Below are 22,012 nucleotides of genomic sequence, written 5' to 3' on the forward strand. Positions count from 1 at the left end.
AATTTGATCATCGCCCCCCGTCATACTATCTACATTTAAATTTCAAATTCTTGTCTTCAAATTTCTCCATGGCCTCACTAAATCCTATTTCTGCAACCTCCTCCAAACTTGCATCCCCTCATTTTGGTCTTTCAACTCTGTGCATGCTCGCCTCTCTTGATAAACTTGAGGTCATCCAAATCTATGTTGCCTGTGTGCTAACTCGCACCAAGTCCTGCTCGCCCATCTCCTCTGTGCTCGCTGACCTACATTGACTCCCAGATAAGCAACGCCTTGACTTCAAAATTCTCATCCTTGTTTTTAAATCTCTCCATGGCCTCGCCCCTCCCTATCTCTGTAACCACCTCCAGTCCTATAATCCCCCTAGATCTCTGTGCTCCGCCTATTCAAGCCTTTTGAGCACCCCTGACTTTAATTGCTGCACCATTGGTGGCCGTGTTTTCAGCTGCCTTGACCCTAAGCTCTGGAATTCCCTCCCTAAATCTTTCCGCCTCTCCACTTCTTTTTCCTCCTTCAGACGCTCCTTAAAACCTACCTCTTCGACCAAGCTTTTGGTTATCTGCCCTAACATTCCTTTATGGCTCGGTGTCATTTTTTTTTAGAACACTCCTGTGAAGTGCCTTGGGATGTATTATTACATTAAAGGCGCTATATAAATATAAGTTGTTGTTGTTGATTCCACCATTGGTGGCAGAGCCTTTTTAGCCAGTTTGGCCCTGCCCTCTGGCATTCCCTAAACATCTCTCCCTCTCTACTTATCACCACCTTTAAAAACCTCTTATAGGCTGACACTCCAGTACAGTGCTGAGGGAGTGCTGCACTGTCGGAGGTGCTGTCTTTCGGATGAGACGTTAAACCGAGGCCCCGTCTGCTCTCTCAGGTGGACGTAAAAGATCCTATTTCGAAGAAGAGCAGGGGAGTTCTCCCCGGTGTCCTGGCCAATATATATCCTTCAATCAACATCACTAAAACAGATTATCTGGTCATTATCACATTGATGTTTGTGGGAGCTTGCTGTGCGCAAATTAGCTGCCGTGTTTCCCACATTACAACAGTGACTACACTCCAAAAGTACTTCATTGGCTGTAAAGTGCTTTGAGATGTCCAGTGGTCGTGAAAGGCGCTATATAAATGTAAGTCTTATTTATTTATAATGGATTTTTTTGGTCGCCCCTGCTAATCTCTCTGTCGCTTGATCTCTATTCATTTTATCTGTTTTTTATCTTGTTTTTTCCCCCCTTTCTCTCTCTCTCTGTACATTTTGTGTTAAAGATGATATATTTAATTGTTATTACACCCGTTGTTTTGAACCCGAGAACCACCAATGAAACTGAATGAAACACGTTTATGTTAAATTCTTTTGCCTTGGATATCCTTAACTAGAGATGGTAAGATACTGCTGTAGATTAAATACTTGGTTCAGGGGATCGTGGGATCATAAACATTTTCACTGCCTGACCTTTGTAACCCCCCTCTCTCCCCTCTCTTCCCCCCCCCCTCCCCCCCACCCTGTCTACAGCAGGTTCAATCTGGCTGTGTAATGATGGTCTTAGCCCTGAGAAAAGAGGGTGCTCTTGGGCAACTCAAAGCAACCAGTTTAATAGGCCATTTATCGTAGCAAAAGGAACTCAATTAACACACAATTCAGCGCCTATTAGACACTGTATATGATGCAACTTTTTTTTAAGTGGCTTAAAGGAAGCCATTTTTCTTGATGGCTTTCCGAATGTCCAAGGTACCAGATCAAATATCTTTCTTTTGGTTAGTGTAAAGTGTGGAGGTAAAAGGGAAGTTCGGAATATCAAAAACATGGCTACCTCAAGGCCCCCCCCCCCCCCACATTCCCCTGTACATAATAGTTTTACCAGTAACTTGTAACTCTTCAACTCAGTTTAAGGGAAAAATATTCACAAGGTACAGGAAGAGCAGGAGGGCTTAGTGCAATGGGATTGGTGGTGCCTCTGTTTTATTAGCTGCATATTCTTTCACCTATAAAATGGGATTGTTTATTCAGCCGGACCAGGAAGTCCCAGGTTTCATATCCAATCGATATTGAGTTATCTGACTTCAGCTATGGTAGCTGTTGGAGTACCACAACTGACCTCTGCACTGTGGGCTCAGAATGGTTGTTATTGATGACTTCAGTGACGCCAGCTGGAAAATGTGTGTGTGTGGGGTTAGTCAGCTGAGCCCGTTTAGTGATGCGCCCTCCACTCCATGATCCAATGGCCTGATGATGTTCCAGATCTGTGCATGAATAATGGCAACTTAAGGGAGAGGGCAGGGGAAATGACTGCCTAGAACCATGATGGTGTGGAGATGCCGGTGTTGGACTGGGGTGGACAAATGTAAGAAGTCACACAACACCAGGTTATAGCCCAACAGTTTTATTTGAAATCACAAGCTTTCAGAGCGCTGCTCCTTCGTCAGGTGAAGTGGAGAGATGCCTATAGACACAGATTATATTTGGAGAATAATGCCAGATGATTACAGGTAATCTTTCTAACTGCCATTTATCACACCTCGGCAGAGATAATCACAGCAATCAAAGGTGTGAATGGTGTCCAAACAGGTCAGTCAGGAAAACATTACATCAAAGAACAATGAGGTGGGGTCACAAGGGTTAAAATGTTGCAGATGCTGGGGTCTGTATGAGAAACAAAAAACAGACAAAAAACATTTTCTTTGCTGGAAATTACAGCAGGTCCGGCCGCATCTGTGTAGAGAGAACAAGCCAACGATGACTCGAGTCTGGATGACCCTACGTCAGGTGGGGTTACATGTAGCGTGACATGAACCCAAGATCCCAGTTGAGGCCGTCCTCATGAGTGCGGAACTTGGCTATCAGTTTCTGCTCTACGATTTTGCGTTGTCGTGTGTCTCGAAGGCCGCCTTGGAGAATGCTTACCTGAAGATCGGAGGTTGAATGTCCTTGACTGCTGAAGTGTTCCCCGACTGGGAGGGAACACTCCTGCCTGGCGATTGTTGCGCGGTGTCCGTTCATCCGTTGTCGCAGTGTCTGCATGGTCTCGCCAATGTACCATGCTCCGGGGCATCCTTTCCTGCAACGTATGAGGTAGACAACGTTGGCCGAGTCACATGAGTATGTACCATGTACCTGGTGGGTGGTGTCCTCACGTGTGATGATGGTATCTGTGTTGATGATCTGGCATGTCTTGCAGAGGTTGCCGTGGCAGTGTTGTGTGGTGTCATGGTCGCTGTTCTCCTGAAAGCTGGGTAGTTTGCTGCGAACGATGGTCTGTGAGGTTAGGCGGCTGTTTGAAGGCAAGTAGTGGAGGCGTGGGGATGGCCTTAGCGAGGTGTTCGTCATCATCGATGACATGTTGAAGGCTGCAAAGAACATGGCGTAGTTTCTCCGCTCCGGGGAAGTACTGGACGACGAAGGGTACTCTGTTGGTTGTGTCCTGTGTTTGTCTTCTGAGGAGGTCTATGCGATTTTTTGCTGTGGCCTGTCGGAACTGTCGATCGACGAGTCGAGTGTCATATCCCGTTCTTACGAGGGCGTCTTTCAGCGTCTGTAGGTGTCCATCGCGTTCCTCCTCGTCTGAGCAGATCTTGTGTATTCGCAGGGCTTGTCCATAGGGGATGGCTTCTTTAACATGGTTAGGGTGGAAGCTGGAGAAGTGGAGCATCCTGAGGTTGTCCGTGGGCTTGCGGTAGAGTGAAGTGCTGAGGTGTCTGTCTTTGATGGAGATTCGTGTGTCCAAGAATGAAACCGATTCTGAGGAGTAGTCCATGGTGAGTTTGATGGTGGGATGGAACTTGTTGATATCGTGTAGTCTTTTCAGTGATTCTTCGCCGTGGGTCCATAGGAAGAAAATGTCGTCGATGTATCTGGTGTATAGCGTTGGTTGGAGGTCCTGTGCAGCGAAGAAGTCTTGCTCGAACTTGTGCATGAAGATGTTGGCATATTGGGGTGCGAATTTGATCCCCATGGCTGTTCCGTGTGTTTGGGTAAAGAACTGGTTGTCGAAGGTGAAGACATTGTGGTCAAGGATGAAGCGGATGAGTTGTAGGATGGCGTCTGGAGATTGGCTGTTGTTGGTGGTGAGTACTGAGGCTGTCTCAGCGATGCCGTCATCGTGGGGGATACTGGTGTAGAGTGCCGAGACGTCCATCGTGGTGAGGAGTGTACCTGGTTCAACTGGTCCGTGGGTGCTGAGTTTCTGTAAGAAGTCTGTAGTGTCGCGACAAGCTGGGGGGGTTCCCTGTACGATGGGTTTCAGGATGCCCTCGACGTATCCAGAGAGGTTCTCGCGCAGGGTTCCGTTGCCTGATACGATAGGATGTCCGGGTGTGTTGGCTTTGTGTATCTTTGGGTGGCAGTAGAAGTCTCCCACGCGGGGAGTACGTGGGATGAGAGCGCGTAGGATGCTTTGAAGGTCTGGATCGAAGGTCTTGATCAGTCTGTTGAGTTGGCGGGTGTGTTCTTTGGTCGGATCTGCGGGTAACTATCTGTAGTGTTCCTAGTTGTCCAGTTGTCGGTATGCTTCTTTGCAATAGTCCATTCTGTTCTGTATGATGATGGCTCCTCCTTTGTCTGCTGGTTTGATGACGATGTTGCGGTTGGTCTTGAGAGCGTGGATGGCGTTGCGTTGTGCTCGGGTGACATTCTGGACTGTCTTGTGAGTGTGGCTGATGAATCTGGCATTGATGCATCTCCTGACAGCTTGAGCATACATGTCGAGCTTAGGGCAGCGACCCTCCGGAGGGTTCCAATTTGACTCTTTCTTCTTCGGTTGCTGCACTGCGGATCCCTCTGTCTGCTGTTCCGGATCATTGGTTGTCTCATTGAGTTCGCTGCTGACATCTTGCGATTTGTGGAAGAATTCCCGGAGCCTCATTCTCCTGATGAATTCCTTTGTGTCTGCCACGAGGCCGATGGGGTCCATTTTGGTGGTGGGGCAGAAATTGAGCCCTCGGCTGAGAACTTCAATTTCGTCTGGTTGAAGGGTGTGGTCGGACAAGTTGATGATGGACTTCCCTGTGGTTTCAACCGTGGTACCGGGGGAGGCTTGGTTGCTGCTGGTGGTGATGCCGAGTTTCTCAAGCTTCCTGTTCTTGGTGTGCATGTAGGCAGCGTAGTTCCGTTGCCTCGTCTGTTTGGTGGTGTCTCGTAGCTGGTCTGCTGTGTCCTGAGCACAGGCTGAGAACATGGACTCTATCTCGGTTTCGAGGTTGCGGCGTCTGCTGTAGAGCTGGTGTACGAGATGGTTGAGGAGTGTGCGAGAGGTACGACGGCAGAGCCTCTCAGCGTAGTCTGTGTTGTAGGTCGACTTGAGTGGGTTCGTGATCTGTAGTCCTTTCGGGATCTTGTCTGCTTTCTTGCATCTCTGTAGAACCATGATGTCAGCACTTTCAAAGGAGGGGAGGGGAGATTTTTATGTTTAAAGGTGCTGTTTTACAAGTTAGAGGGCGATATCAAATATAAGGGCAACAGAGGTCAGTAAACAGCTCACTTGGCCTGTCCAATACTGGTGTGTGGCATGTGTAGGGGCGGGGGACTGTAACATCTTCATAAAGTGAGGGGCTGTAGGATCTTATTGAAGTGTGAGAAAGTAATATACTGAAAATTCGAAGAGAATATTTTACTTCAAGTGGACCAAGTATTCTATGTAACCAAATTTTCCTTGTTCCCACTCATAAAACTTCCTTTTCACTTCAGCCATTTTTCATTTAGGCCATTAGAAAGGCAGAGTTTGATTCTGCTGCTCTATATTTATTTTGCTTTTTTTATAAATCATCTCCCAGCACAAGCAATGGCAGCTTTTGTTTATTATCCTGACACTGCTCTTATGAGGAACTAACTTTTCTAAGCTGTTTAGTGTCTCTCATTGGCAAGGATAGCTAAAGCATTGATTACTTGCTGGCGTGTGGTTCGATGTGGCTTCTCCCGCCCTCTCCATTCTCTCTCTCTCTCTCTCTCTCTCTCTCACTCCTCGCTCTGTGTTGTCTGTGCTGCTACTTCTCTAAGTTTTCCTCTCTTACTTCCCCTAAGCTCCAAATACACATGTGACATGTTCTTCCTGTTTCGTGGATTCTCAATGTTTTGAAACCAAGACCTATTGCACTGTGTCTTACTGATTCCGTCTAAGGGCCTCAGAACTTTGGAGCATCTTACCTTAACTCACTCTTCCAAGCCTTGCTCCATCTAGTCACTACTGCCTCTCCTACCTTTTTCATCCCAAGTAGTATCCTGCACTATGGGTCATGGCTGTCCAATTAGGTTTCTCAAGTAAAAAAAAAACTTGCTTGGCTGTCATTAAGAGCCAGGTTTTCAGTATGGCCTTTAACTGGATGGAAATGGTCCAAAAATAACCCTGCACATGCATGGTAGATTTATTCTTTCGGTACCATTGTTTAGGTCTTCTGATGATCAGTTTTCTGTTAAAGTTCCAGTAAAAAAACTGAACTGGATCCAGGTCTGACCCTCTGCCATGGCAACTCCAGAGTTACATTTTTTTTAAATTAGATGTTGATCAACTTTTAATTCTCACATCTGGAATATTTCTGTGAATTTTTCAAATTAATGCAATCTAACGAACTGTTGGTGAAGTTCTAAGTTTGCGGTTTGCGACGACGTTTTTTTTAACTCTCAGAATCTTTTTCTCCCATCCTCTTTTCCTCCGAAGGCATCGATCCCTTGCTGGGATGTGGGTTTGTGGCTTTGATATTCCCCATGTGGGACCTCCCTCATTCTCTCCGAGATGAGCCATCTCCAGCAGTTCTCTGACCAGCTTACTTGAGCAATATTGGCAAAAGCTTAGTTGCAAGTCAGCTGTCCTCCCTCTCCTTCAAGTACATGGTACGGAGGGGAGAAATGTTTTTAATAAATGCAATAAAATGAACCAAATTAACTTTTGAGTGAAAAAAATAAACCAGGGGCTCAGGACTTGGCGTCCATGTACACATCACTTTCTGTAAGTTAAGACGATACCTATCTGATCTGCATTTTTTAAGCTTGATTTAGGGCACCACAAAAGGTGTTACCACCTCTTCCTCCGGTATCTGTATTTGGCAATGGAGAGTAATTCTACTAATCAGTGATGGTGAGCCTAAGATCAACAATCTACAACAATGTAAGCTATTTCTAAAAGGATTTATCCTGCAGTAGACTTGCTGGGGCAGAAATTCATCTTGGATGGGAGTGCAAATTAGGGCTATCGTATCGACCGCCCGTTATACACCCCGCCAGATATTCAGTTTCAGACTTCAGTAGAACTGAATATCGGGCATGGCGTCTAACAGGCGGTAGATGTGATAACTGCCTAAGACGAATTTCTACCCCGCTATCTTGAAAACTTTTGTTCTCGGTGTAGTGTATGTAACTGTTCTACCTTTAAGAGAACTATTGTATGTAACCGTTCACCTTTAAGAGAACTATTTTAGGTGTGGCACTACTTTATCTTGGCTGCTGTATACTGTAATACCGACGGTGACCACACCGGTATATAAGTGCTGTGTCAGGATTTATTGGGCAGATTCGCCCTGACCTTCGAATAGTAAAGTCCTGTTAAAGTTACTCTTGTAGTCTGTGTATTAATTCGCCATAATACCTACAGACTTTACAGTGGCGACGAGTTCGATCTTACCCTGCGGCAACAATACTTCCGAAGCAGTTAACGAGCGTCGAGAAGAGGCACCCGCCCTCGTCGTTCTGCTGAGAGAAAACTCGAGTCTGCAGAGCAAGGAAGAAGGAAGAATTCAGACACGAAGCCTTCCATCAGCAACAGGCACTGATTGTCCCTTCTGCCACGGTGGTGAGTGAGCCGATCAGCACGAGAAGCAAGTCGGCCACGGTGACTGTGAGTAAAGGGAAAATAAAAAAATAACCGGAGGATAAGGGCGGTGAACTCGACCACGGTCGGGGGAAAGGAGCCGGACAGAAGTCGGGCCCAGAGGCGCTGAGACTGGGGCAGCGTGGAGCACGGAAGCCGCGGTACAAGCGGGCTGGGAGATGCAACGGCGTCGTGAGACAGCTAGACCGCAACCGGCGAAAAAGGCCGGGCAGCTACCGAGGCCACGAGGCGCTGCGACTGGGATCGTAAGGCGCGGGAAGATATAAAAATAAATAAATCACGGAGAACTCAGCCGCAGCCGGGGAGGAAAGCACCGGACTGCGAGAGGGCTGGGAGGCGCGATTGGAAGCCGCTGAGGGAGAGACAGAGCCGAGCGAGCGGGAGAGACAGAGCCCGAGCGAGGGAGACTGAGCGAGATCCAGCCAGCGGCTGAAACTGTTCGCCGTCAACGGGTTGTACCCAGCGCCGGTTGCCCTGCCGAGAAAAGGGAACAAGGAACGCACTGAAGCTGACGCGCAGGCTGCGAACCCCGAAAGCCAGCGGTCGTCGCCCGAGGGAAAAGCTTACCCCTCCCGCCAGGGGAAGAAACGCGGGAAGCCGCCAGTAGGCGGGGAAGACGACAGAAGTGGGAAACCGCCATTTTGAAAGTGGGCGGGGGAAGAAGACAAGCGCGGGAAACCGCCATTTCGAGAAAAAAAAAGTTAAAGAAAAATTTCGTGTTTGTTTCGCAGAAAGATAGTGAGAGATAGTGAAGATGCCTAAGCATGATAACATCAACAACTTCGATTCCGAGGTGGAAGATTGGGCCACGTACGTAGAACGTATCGAGATATATTGTGAGGCCAATAAGATAGCAGATGATGATAAAGCTCTCACCTTATTAAACACAATGGGGGCAAAGACATACGGGCTATTGAAGCATCTTCTATCACCAGCTAAACCGGCGGATCAGACTTTCGCTAATATTGTTGCTGTCCTGAAGGATCATTTGAACCCCACCCCACTGATGTTGGCGGAACGATTCAAATTCTATGCGAGAACGCAACGGAAAGAGGAAAGCAACGCGGAATACTTGGTCGAACTGCGTAGACTAGCGAAATACTGCCAGTTTGGGGAAAATCTGACAGAGGCATTGAGAGACAAGTTCGTGTGCGGGTTGTCGAAGGAAGGAACACAAAAGCGTCTGCTAGAAGAGAACGATCTCACACTTGATAAGGCTGTCCTTATTGCAGCATCGCATGAAGCCGCAGCGAGAGGCACAGCGGAAATGCAGCTGAAGGCAGCGGTACTCAGTGTGGATCAAATTACTTCGGGTACATCGAAATGTTATCATTGTGGGAAGACAACACACGACCAGAACCAATGCTGGTTTAAAAACCAAGAATGTAGAAAATGTGGCAAACTTGGTCACATAGCTAAGGTATGCCGGTCAGGAAAGAAGACCAACAACAACAAAAAAAAGTCACCGCAGGAAAAGTACAATAAGGTACACAAGGTGGCTGAGAAGAGTTCAGATGAACAGAATTCGGATTCAGACCCAACCGTTCAGGAACTGGGTAGTCTGAGAATTCACAATGTGAGTAAGGAAGCTGACCTGCAAACTATCTGGTTCATGCTAAAAATAGCCGGAGTCCAAGTGAAAATGGAATTGGACACAAGATCAGCCCTATCAGTCATAAATCGAAGGGATTACAACCGGCTATTCTCACACATACCCTTGAGAGATACCAAGATCGTATTGCAGACATACACGGGGCAGAAAGTATACCCCATGGGAAAGATAAAAGTCAAGGTGAGAGACAGGGGCAAAGAACACCAAGGAATGTATTTATATGTACTACCTGAGGGAGGTCCACCACTTCTGGGACGGGAGTGGATCTGGGAAATAAACATGGAATGGCACTATTTAAAAGCAATAATGAGTGTCTTCACCGAGTTCTCAATCAGCTCAGACTCTGAAACGGATGACGATAAGACCAGCCCAGGTGCGAAAGACAAGTTTAAAATGGACTTGCTGACTAAGGTTGGAAAAACGAAGGAGTGCATAAATGCTTATGTTTCAGAGGAGAACAAAGTTTCAGAACAGAATTCCACTGAACAACAACAACATAGTTTGACAGAGAATTCTGAGTCTGTCCAGTTTACAGATATGCACAATTCTGAGGAACACCGGGCTCGAACTCAACTCCATTTCAAATTACAACAGCAATTAGAACAATTGAGTTGCCGTCTCGAACAAGAGATGAAAGCAATGAAAAAGTTCTGTGACACAGAGTGGGAGAACCTGGAAAGACAACAGAAACAGCTGATGGAGAAAAAGGAGCAGGAGCACACAAACCGTCGGGGCAAGGAGGCCAAACGAATCAAAGCTGATTCGGTTTCAGAAGGTGCGTGCTTTAATCTGGTGGAGCAAGAGGTTCAGCAACTGAAAGCGCTTGTTAGCGGATTGCAGGCAGAAAAGACTGATTTGGTCGCCATGAACTCCGAGCTCCTACTGAAGTTGGGTGCAGCATCACCGGACGATTCAAGTGGGGAAATTCGAATGGTGGAGGCTGCGGATGATGGCGAAGTAGAAACAGCAAAGGAGCCCCAGGGCAAGGTTATAAACAGCCCTGCAGCTACTGGGAAACGTATGAGGTCAGAAGAGTTAACGGTCAGCCAACTCTTTCATATGCTGAAGGACAAGACTCTGAAATGGGAACAAATTGAACATGAGTTTAAATCTTCAAAGGAGAGGGGTTTGGAGCTCCCAAAAGTTATTGAAATAGCTGAGGTTGCAACACAGACTGAGAAGATGGCAGCAGAGCAACCCTTGGATGCCAAAAGTACGCTGACTCACGTCAATGTTGAACAACAGAAGGTTGAAACAGCTGCTGCAGTAGAGGGATTGAATAGTCCGATCAACCAATCTCCGAATGAAGTTGAAGTATTGAAATCACAAATGACGTCATTAGTAAAAGACTTGCAGGAAGCCCAGAAAAAGCTGGATGAAGCTGAACGCCTGAAGAAGTCTCTTCAGGAAAGATGTCTGGATTTGGAACAAAAGCTGGCTAATGTCCAGCTGGGTATGGAGGAAATAGAAGACCCTCTCACTGGCCTAGCTCAAGATAACACCGAATATTACCATGACCTGTTGGACGACATCGAATATTACGATGACCTGTTCTGCCCAGCTTGTGATGAAAACTCCCAAAGTGCAGAAACCATGAAGAATCACAAAGTCTAAGGAACATCGGGAGATGGTGGCGCTACTACGGAAAAAGGAGGACGAGAAGGAGGAACTGTGCATGCAGCTGACAGTGGAGCCCAGAGAGTCTCCAAGAAGCAGAAAAGGAAAAGACGAAGCAGAAGATGATGATCATCTGGACCATCATCATCACTACTAGATCACGCACGGGGTCCCTTCGAACGGAGCCAAATCAGTTTGGAAGTAGAAAAACTTCCCAAGGTACTCAAGTTTTTACAAGCCAACAATGCTGGTTCAGAAGGACGGAAGTTCAAGCTGTTAAGTCCAGTGAAGGACTATTGGATGAGTCACTCCAGCAACGTGAACCGACTACACCACAGGGAACTGCTACACCACTGAGGTGTTGTCAGGACCGAGTCAAGAAGCACGGAAGGCGCATCCACCGAGATTGAATTTGTGAACTGTTTTCCGCAGAGACTGAATCTATGAACTGTTTCCCGCAGAGACTGAATCTGTGAACTGTTTCCGCAGAGACTACATCTGTGAACTGTTTTAACATGAAGCTGGATATATGTTATGATGTTATGTTTAATGGGGAATAAGTATGTTGTAAGCTAAAAAGGGAGGATTGTAGTGTATGTAACTGTTCTACCTTTAAGAGAACTATTGTATGTAACCGTTCACCTTTAAGAGAACTATTTTAGGTGTGGCACTACTTTATCTTGGCTGCTGTATACTGTAATACCGACGGTGACCACACCGGTATATAAGTGCTGTGTCAGGATTTATTGGGCAGATTCGCCCTGACCTTCGAATAGTAAAGTCCTGTTAAAGTTACTCTTGTAGTCTGTGTATTAATTCGCCATAATACCTACAGACTTTACACTCGGGATGAGGATGTGCTGATGAGGCCGTATTTATTGCCAGTCCCCAGTTACCCTGAGGGGGTGATGGAATTGTTTTTACAATGAGTAGCTCGTTAGGCGGTTTAGAGTCATGTGTAGGCCAGATTGAGTAGGGGAGTGACAGGATCCCCCGCCCCGCCCCCGAAGGACATTCATGAACCTATGCATTTTTACGACAATCCGGCAGCTTTCATGGTAATTTTTTTCTTCTCCCTGGTGCCAACGCACAAATGATCAAATTTATTGAAGTCAGTTTCACACCTTTCTCTGGTAGAATTTGAAATCGTGACCTCTGGTTGCTCGCCTATTACTACAAAAACACTACACTATCATACCCATAGTAATACCTGTTCACATTTGCACCGAGCAGTAATCAAACCGATTCTCTTCTTTTGCCAACAGCAAGCGCTTGGTAGTAGTACTACAGAATGACACCAACTTCCATCCCAGACGAGCCTATACAAGCGAAGATGAGGCCTGGAAGTCATACCTTGAAAACCCATTGACAGCTGCCACAAAAGCGATGATGAGCATTAACGGCGATGAAGACAGTGCTGCTGCCTTAGGATTGCTTTATGATTACTACAAGGTTTGTCTGCTTATAAATATCAGTTACTGTTTTCCACCCAGTCTTCTCTTCTGGACCCGTGCTGTCGTTATTTTCATACTTGGATTTTGTTCTGTTGTTAGGTCCCCAGGGAAAAGAGACTCATGCCAATTGGTAAAGTAGCTGATGCACAAGATGATCAAGAAAAAAGGTAGATTTATAATTTTTACGATCTTTTGGCAGATGGGGACGGGTGGGGGAGGGGGAATGAAACGGTTGCGTTAATGAATTCCTGGCCAGGTTTCAGTGGTGCCCACAGCTGTATGGAAAGGCTGAATTGGCGGGCAGATAATCTCTCTGGGTAGACCGCTCTCAGCCTCAATGCAATCCTCCACCGCTCAGCAAGGTCACATTAAACTGCACAAGAAAGATTCCTCACTATTCGCAGAGGATGTAGCCTATCCACGTCTAGGGAGATGCCAAAAGCAAAATACTGTGGACGCTGTAAATCTGAAATAAAAACTGAAAATGCTGGAAATACTCAGCAGGTCAGGCAGCTTCTGTGGAGAGAGAAACAGAGTTAAAGCTTTAGGTTGATGACTTTTCGTCAAGACTGCTGTTCAGAAGTTCTGATGAAAGGTCATCGACCTGAATTGAGTCTAAGGGCACTTTACACTGACGGAACCACTACCAGTGGTAATTTGCAATGTGCAAAAGGCTGCTGGGACTTGCATTTGTTGCACGTGCACTGCAGGGTAGAATCAAAGCATCTCTGGCAATGATGAAGCCACTGCGCACCTGTAACATTGTGCATGAGCAGTGATTCAAAAGTTGCATTCGATACTTTTAATTATCCTGATTACCCTCAGTATCAGTGAGGTCCATACAGGTCAGCAACGGGAGTTCTTAGCCCATCTGTCGCCAGAAAAATGGTGCCCAGTGACTTGGAATGCTACTGGAGGTCGGTGTTTTTTATTTGCTGTCAGAATTATTGGCTCCAGACTAATTGCATTGCTGTAATATAAACAAGAGACCAGATCTGAGACTAGAATTCCCCTTCCCCCATTACTTTGTAAGGAATTCCCTCAAGCACATAATACAGTTAATTTCATTCAGAAATCTCCAATTTCCAAACTCTGGTCGACCCTTGTTATAATGCTCTCTCTAAGTCTCCTTACACATGTATTGGGTCCAGGCAGCGGGCGGTCGAGGGGGGTCGTTCAGCCCGATTGCCTGCATCTCTTCCGCGGCCGTGTTCGCGCCCGGGTGGCCCTGGAGATGGAGCACGCGGTGTCTGCCGGCACGCTCGAGGCCTTCTGCGACCGGTGGGTGCCGTGGGGACTAGAGTGCATCATCACCCCGGCCAACACAATTTTAATTAAATTTAATTTTTATTTAATGTTTTATTAAGTTACAGACGATTTGTTTAATCACCCAACCAGAAGAGTACACTTGTATTGGATAGAACATATGATTTCTTGGGTCCCAAACTTTAACTCCCAACTTTAAACATCAATTTAAATGAAAGAATACTTTCCCGGTGTTGCAATACAAAGCAACTGTCCCTCACTTAAGTCTCTAATTCATACATTGATGGTACAGCTTTGTGCAGATCAGGATAATGCCTTAAAGCAAGTGTGAATGAGGCCATTAAACTCACTACCTTGTATTAATGCTGATGTTTTATTTGACCCATTAAAACCCTTAAAGACATTTGCACATTTTGAGTGTAGGCAGGGCATTCATATCATTTAAATAACAAAGTGGCAATCTTGTAGGCAGTGTTGGAATGAGACAGTATTTCTCTGCTGATATCCTGAATCTTGATGAATGGGTACATTAGAAATGTTAACCTGTCTTTTCACTTCACACATTTAACAAACCTGTTGTATATTTCCAGCATTCACTGCTTTCATTTTACTTGGAATAGAGCCATTTTTAACAGTGCAAATGGAATGATTCAAATACATTTCTTCCTTTCCGATGTCAAGGATCGCAAGCTTCAACAACTCTTAAACACCAACGCCCCTCTGGAACCTTCTTTCCCTTCACTTTCCTCTGACCCCCCTTCTCCCAATCTCACCCCCTGCCGCGTTTTCACTATCCCTTCTGACCTTCCCCTCTCTGACCCCGAACGATCAGTCCTTAGCAAAGGCCTGAGCTCCATCCCCTTACGCCCCACCTCAATGAATTTCGAGCTCGGCACGATGCTGAGCTCTTTTTCCGCCGCCTTCGTCTCCGTGCTCACTTCTCTGGCTAGGAGTCTTCCCTCTGCACTGCTGACCCTTTCACCCGCTTTCAGAATTCTCGTTCTACCTGGACCCCTCCCCCTGGCCTCTTACCCTCTCTAGATCTTTACATTGCAAGCTGCCGGCGTGACATCGGCCGTCTCCATTTCTCTGCTCCCCTCACTCACTCCAACCTACCTCCCTCTGAACTTGCAGCACTCCATTCTCTCAGATCCAACCCCAACATTGTCATTAAACCTGCTGACAAGGGTGGTGCTGTTGTTGTTTGACGAACCGACCTCTACCGAGCGGAAGCTGAACACCAACTCTCCGACACCACCTCCTACCTTCACCTGGACCATGACCCCACTACCGAACATCAAACCACCATTTCCAAGACTGTCACTGACCTTATCTCCTCTTGAGATCTTCCCCCCCACCACGGCCGCCAACCTCATAGTTCCACAACCCCGCACAGCCCGCTTCTACCTCCTTCCCAAGATCCACAAACAGGACTGCCCTGCTAGACCCATCGTTTCAGCCTGTTCTTGCCCCACGGAACTTATCTCTTCCTATCTCGATTCTATCTTTTCTCCCCTTGTCCAGTCTCTTCCCACCTACATCCGCGACTCTTCGGACCCCCTCCGCCACTTTAACAGTTTCCAGTTTCCTGGCCCCAACCGCTTCCTTTTCACCATGGACGTACAATCCCTCTACACCTCCATCCCCCACCAGGATGGCCTGAGGGTGTTCCGCTTCTTCCTTGAACAGAATCCCGACCAGTCCCCATCCACCACTACCCTCCTCCGCCTGGCTGAACTTGTTCTCACATTGAACAGCTTCTCCTTTGACTCCACTCATTTCCTCCAAATCAAAGGTGTTGCTATGGGTACCCGCATGGGTCCTAGCCATGCCTGTCTTTTCGTGGGATATGTGGAACACTCTTTGTTCCAATCCTACTCGGGTCCCCTCCCTCACCTCTTTTTCCGATACATTGATGGCTGTATCGGTGCCGTTTCCTGCTCTCGCCCTGAACTAGACAATTTCATTCACTTTGCCTCCAATTTCCACCCTTCCCTTACCTTCACATGGTCCATCTCCGACTCTTCCCTTCCCTTCCTCGACTTCTCCATCTCCATCTCTGGGGATAGGTTATTGACCAACATTCACTACAAGCCCACTGACTCCCACAGCTACCTGGACTACACTTCCTCTCACCCTGCCTCCTGTAAGGACTCTATTCCATTCTCCCAGTTTCTCCGTCTCCGCCGCATCTGCTCCGACAATGCCACCTTCCACACCAGTGCTTCCGACATGTCTTCCTTTTTCCTCAACCGAGGATTCCCCTCTACCGTGGTTGACACGGCCCTCGACTGTGTCCGTTCTATCTCCCGCACTTCTGCCCTCACCCCTGCCCCTCCCTCCCGGAACCACGATAGGGTTCCCCTTGTCCTCACCTTTCACCCCACCAGCCTCCACATTCAACGGATCATCCTCCGCCATTTCTGCCACCTCCAAAGTTATCCCACCACCAAACGCATCTTCCCCTCCCCTTTCCTTTCAGCATTCCGTAGGGACCGCTCCATCCGAGACACCCTAGTCCACTCCTCTATCACCCCCAGCACCCCTTCCCCTTCGCCTGGCACCTTCCCGTGCAAGCGCAGGAGATATAACACCTGCCCTTATACCTCCCCCCTTCCCACTGTCCAGGGCCCCAAACACCCCTTCCAGGTGAAACAGCGATTTACTTGTACTTCTTGCAATCTAGTATACTGTATTCGCTGCTCACGATGCGGTCTCCTCTACATTGGGGAGACCAAACGCAGATTCGGTGACCACTTTGCGGAACACCTCCGTTCAGTCCGTAAGGGTGACCCCGAGCTTCCGGTCGCCTGTCATTTTAATTCACCGCTCCATTCCCACTCGGACCTCACCGTCCTTGGCCTCTTGCATTGTTCCACGGAAGCTCACCGTAAACTCGAGGAACAGTACCTCATCTTCCGATTAGGCACTTTACAGCCTTCCGGACTCAATATCGAGTTCAACAATTTCAGATCATAACCTCGGTCCCTATTACATTTTTACTTATTTTTTATCCACACCTTTGTTTTGGCCTTTCCGCCCCCCCCCCCTTTTTTTCTCCTCTCTCCCACATGGCAGCTGTCTCCCATTCTGCCAGCGCATTTCACACCTAATCTAGAGCCGTCTTTTGTCTCCACTAGTCCTATCACCATCTCGTCTCGTTTTGAATACCTCTTAATGTCTCTTCTCTTTTGTTCTCTCCCAGCCTGGCCTCTTAATCTATTTCATTTCCTGTGCTTCTCTAGTCTTGACAAAGGGTTTTCACCCAAAATGTTGACTCTATTTTCTCTCCACGGATGTTGCCTGGCCTGCTGAGTTTTTCTGTTGTTGTTTTGGATTTCCAGCATCTGCAGTATTTTGCTATCATTCAAATACATTAGCAGTTCTTCTGACATTCAACAAGAAGATGCACCAGGTGATTAAGTGTTGAGTTATATAGGCCGATAAAGTCTTAGCTTCGATCACTAGCCTACTTAATCAGCTGATGGCAGTTGGGAGGAGGAAGCAGCAGTAGCAGGGCAACAATTGGCCTCACGTTCCTGCTCTAAGAAGGGAAAATTAAGCAGTCCCTATCCCATTATCCAGTGATCCTACACTGAAATGTGGATGAGAGGTGAGGACATGACTAGGCCTGGCTTTGATGGCCCTGCAGTTATCCCCGGTGTCCTGGCCAATGTTTATCCCTCAACCAACATCACAAAAAAACAGATTATCTGGTCATTATCACATTGCTGTTTGTGGGAGCTTGTTGTGCGCAAATTAGCTGCCGCGTTTCCTACATTACAAGTGACTCCACTTCAAAAAGTACTTCATTGGCTGTAGAGCGCTATGGGACGTCCTGAGATTGTGAAAGGCACTATGTAAATGCAAGTCTTTCTTTCAGTTGCATAGTGCACTAACACTCACTGCACAGGCTCACACAAGAGTGCCCACTTGGGCAAGGTATCGAGGAGCTACCAGTGCTCTCGGAAATGGATGTCAGCATGAATCACTTTCCTGAAAGGAAAGGAGAAAAATCAAAAAGAAAATTAGCTTCCTCTGGTGATAGGTCAGTGAGTTTACCCACTGAATAGCTGGAGACCCTATTATATGACAGACCCCACTACTTACACTGTCCACGCTTATCGCGGCAGCCACCTATATCGGGTAAATGGCACTAACCATTTGGGCTCAAGTCAATTAAAAAAAATTCTTTCACAGATGGGCTGGGAACTTCCATTGCTGGCCTGTATGGACCTCTCCTGATATCAAGTCTGTAACACATTAAGTGTGCCAGCTATTTCGGGCAATTCAATAAGCTTTTCCCACCTTGTTATCATACTGTATTTGTATTTAAATCCCTCCGCGGATCATTCTGTGTCTGGGTTTTATTTTTTCCGGGTCTCAGTGGGTTTTATTAAGTTAGAATTGGTGGTCGTCAGAGTTGTAGGGTTCACTCATCAGCCAGTAGATGTGGGAGAGGAGGTTTCCCCCGATGTTGTAGATGAATAGAGCGGTCAGTTCCAGAGGGATGTAGTCAAGAACGGGGCAGTGCGCTCAACTTGAGGGAATCTCACCTTCTGTGAAGGGAAGAAGGTTCAACAATCGGGTGTGGAGTGACTCCTTGCTGCGAGAGCGAGTATGTGCATCCCGCCCCGTTCACTGCTCTCAGTCCTCTGTTGGAGAGGAAGGTCTTAGTCACTGTAAAAGATGATACACCGTCCAGCGCTTATTGCGGCTGGTCGCGTTAACACCAATATGCCCGCTATAAGCAGTGGGAACGGTACCTTATTTTAATTGTCACAGGCTAGGTACACTGGCCTGCATGTTCCATTCTCCCCATTTATACCACCATTTTGTTCTGATCTGCACGTAGCCCCATGGTAGGCCAGATCCCTCGAAATAAAATGTTACTTGTAATGGGACCCGCCCAATTTTCTGTCCATTCACTCAAGTTTTTCTCTTTGTACTCCACCTGGGTGATACTTTATGCCCAATCAATAGAAGTGGACAATCTGCCCCAGTCAGTCACCATAAACCATTGTAACAATAACTGAAAATGCAGGAAGCACCCAGTAAGTCAGGCAACATCTGTGGAAAGAACAAAATTCGACGTTTCAAAAGACCCTTCCTCAGAACTGGTTATGAGCTTTGAATTGCCACAGCCCTCTTGATTCAATTTCAAGGCAGTGCCAATTTAGATGATTATTGGAGTAAGCCAGTATTAGACTTTTGATGCCGATTATCTCTTTTGATTATCTACTTCACGCCATGATCAACTACATCCATTCCCTATGTCACAACTGAGTCAGCTGGCTGACAGCATTTAAAATGAAACTAAAGGAATTCTAGCAGGGCCTTGGCGGGTAAAGGCACCATCCAGTGTAATATAATGCCGGGCAAACCAGAAAGCTCACAAGTTTGATTCCAGGTCGCTGCTGATTCTGGCTAGGGCAGCATTTGGGAATTACAATTAGTCTTGGTGCCCATGAACTAGTTGGGCAAAATCAGCTGTAGTACCTGTTTTTGAACTGATTGGCATTTGGTGAACTCTCTTTGAAAGTCTTTATTGCTACAATGGCATGAGACCCGCACATAAAGAATGGCCACTTGGGCAAGGTACTGGAACTGAGCCTATTGCCCATGGAACTGCATCCAATTAAGAGGCAGTGCTTTATTTTTGTTTCATTGTCAACTTTTTTTCTTTCCACTTTCTTTCCCGACGATGTTCATTTCTTGGTAGGGTATGGTTCCATGAGTGTCTGGTTCTCTCTGGTACCATCACGCAAGTGGCCATATTCATCTGTTTGAATTGACAGCAAGTGTTGGTGGACTGTTCGATAGGAGAGAGTGGGAGGGCATCACGGCCAAGCCCCATTCTGACCTCGCCCAATCTACTCGTACGCAATTGTGGCTGGAGTCATTAGGTGGCTATCGGGAATGAGAACCTTGGCTGTTCCTTTTTTTTGGCATTGTTTTCAGTGTCAGCCGTGGCTCAGTTGGCAGCACCCTTGCCTCTGAGTCAGAAGGTTGTGGGTTCAAGTCCCACTCCAGAGACTTGAGCACAAAAATCTAGACTGACACTCCAGTGCAGTACTGAGGGAGCGCTGCATTGCCAGGGAGGTGCTGGCTTTTGAATGAGACATTAAACCGAGGCCCCGTCTGCTTTCTCAGGTGGATGTAAAAGATCCCATGGCACTATTCGAAGAAGAGCAGGGGCGTTATCCCCGGTGTCCTGGCCAATATCCCTCAATAAACATCATTAAAAAACAGAGCATCACATTGGAGCTTGCTCTGTGCAAATTGGCTGCCGCGTTTCCCACATTACAACAGTGACCACACTTCATTAGCTGTGAAGCGCTTTGGGATGTCCGGTGGTCATGAAAGGCGCGATAGAAATGCAAGTCTTTCTTTTCTTTGTGAGCCACCACTCCAGCTAATTTAGCACAGACCAAGCTTTGAACCTTTGATTTTCCTGGTGCATGACTGGATAAACCTAGATCATTGGGCAAGGGGAGGGGAAGAAATTGACAATTAAAAAAAAACAATAAAAAGTCTGTTCATGTCCATAAAATCTACAAGAAGTGAAACAAATACTGAGAATACAAACGCACTATGTCACTGCCACTCCGTGTAAACTAAGTATAAGTGAAATAACAACAGAAAATGCTGGAAAAACTCAGCAGGTCAGGCAACATCCGTGGAGAGAAATTTGAGTTGACGTTTCGGGTTTGACCCTTCTTCAAAACTGGAGAGAAAAGGAACTAGATCAAAGGCAGGGCTGCGATCGGACAAAAGAATAAAAGAACCAAAAGAAGTAAAAGAGATTAGAAGCTAGACGAGATGGTAATAGGCTGGGATTAGGTGTAAAGTGTACTGGCAGGGCAAAAGATAGCTGCCAGGTGTGAGAGAGAAACAAAAGGAAAGGGGGGGGGGGAGGAAAGGAGTGGAAAAATATAAGTAAAAATGAAATAGGGGCCGAGGTTATGATCTGAAATTGTTGAACTCGATATTGAGACCGGAAGGCTGCAGAGTGCCTAATCGGAAGATGAGGTGCTGTTCCTCGAGTTTACGTTGAGCTTCCGTGGAACAGTACAAGAGGCCAAGGACGGTGAGGTCCGAGTGGGAATGGAGCGGTGAATTGAAATGACAGGCGACCGGAAGCTCGGGGTCACCCTTACGGGCTGAACGGAGGTGTTCCGCAAAGCGGTCACCCAATCTGCGTTTGGTCTCCCCAATGTAGAGGAGACCGCATCGTGAGCAGCGAATACAGTATACTAGATTGCGAGAAGTACTGAGTTTTTCCAGCATTTTCTGTTGTTATTTCGGATTTCCAACATCTGCAGTATTTTGCTATCGTATAAGTATAAGTGAAGTTGTTTTCTTTGGATCAGTTTCAAACGCAAGTTCTTTTTCTGATGACCTTTTTCCTGTCTCTTTTAATTGATCAGAAATTGCCTTGCATCGTCTGATAATCAGAACGATATAGAAGTACAAGACAATCGAGTGCAAGTTCTTAAGTCCCTCCCGGTGAACCTGTCCTTGCACCCGGAGCACTTGGATGTTTCAAAGAGGGAGACATACAGTGCACATCCAGCTGAGAACACACCTGTGTCGGTGGCAGGGGTAGCGGTGGTCAGCATCAAAACGGAGGCTTATCCCACGAGCTACTCGGGGGCACTGACCCCCACTGTGCACTATAGTAGAGCCGAGAGCGATGAACAGAGAGGGGTGATCTTTGAACCGAACCTCGGCAGCAACCAGTACGAAGTGCTCACTGTCACGCACACCAACTACCTCAAAGATGACCAGCGCAGCACACCTGACAGCAGCTACAGTGAAACATTTAAGGAAGGAATAGCGGAAGTAAGTTGTGATTTAAAAATATATACATATATATATATATGTTATATTTATGAAGATGTGCTTTATTTATTGTGGGGGAATTTTAACCTAAAAAAATGGGTGGGTTGGAGTCGTGTGGGAAGTTAAAGTGTTAAAAATCTGAAACCCGACCAGAACCCGCCTCCAACCCGCCCACTTCCGGTTTTAACAATGGCGGTTTGTGGGGTGGGCGGCCAACCCGCTCCCAGGAGGCGGGCTGTCTATTTAAATATTATAATGAGACTGGAAGCCTCTGCTTTAACTTTCATTTTGAATTTAACTTTAGCTGATTGGGTTTTGCAGACCTCGTGAGATGAGGACTGCTGTATCCAGGAGGTAAGTGTCTTTACACTTACCTCCCAGATCCAGGGATCCTACTG

The 22,012-nt window shown here is 46.9% G+C and overlaps 1 protein-coding gene across 1 annotated transcript in view; it reads left to right on the forward strand.

The window, feature by feature from the left end:
* The window catches only part of LOC147115166 (grainyhead-like protein 2 homolog), a 155,282-nt gene that overhangs the window by 16,333 nt on the left and 116,937 nt on the right, over nt 1-22,012 (forward strand). The window contains exons 2-4 of the mRNA XM_085993467.1: nt 12,315-12,501; nt 12,603-12,670; nt 21,200-21,614. Coding sequence (XP_085849593.1) covers nt 12,315-12,501; nt 12,603-12,670; nt 21,200-21,614 — 670 coding nt within the window. The remainder of the gene's footprint in view (nt 1-12,314; nt 12,502-12,602; nt 12,671-21,199; nt 21,615-22,012) is intronic.

Source organism: Somniosus microcephalus, chromosome 7 (assembly GCF_052327205.1).
Source record: "Somniosus microcephalus isolate GS21.2 chromosome 7, FLI_Smic_1.0, whole genome shotgun sequence".
In the NCBI taxonomy this organism is placed as follows: Eukaryota; Metazoa; Chordata; class Chondrichthyes; order Squaliformes; family Somniosidae; genus Somniosus; species Somniosus microcephalus.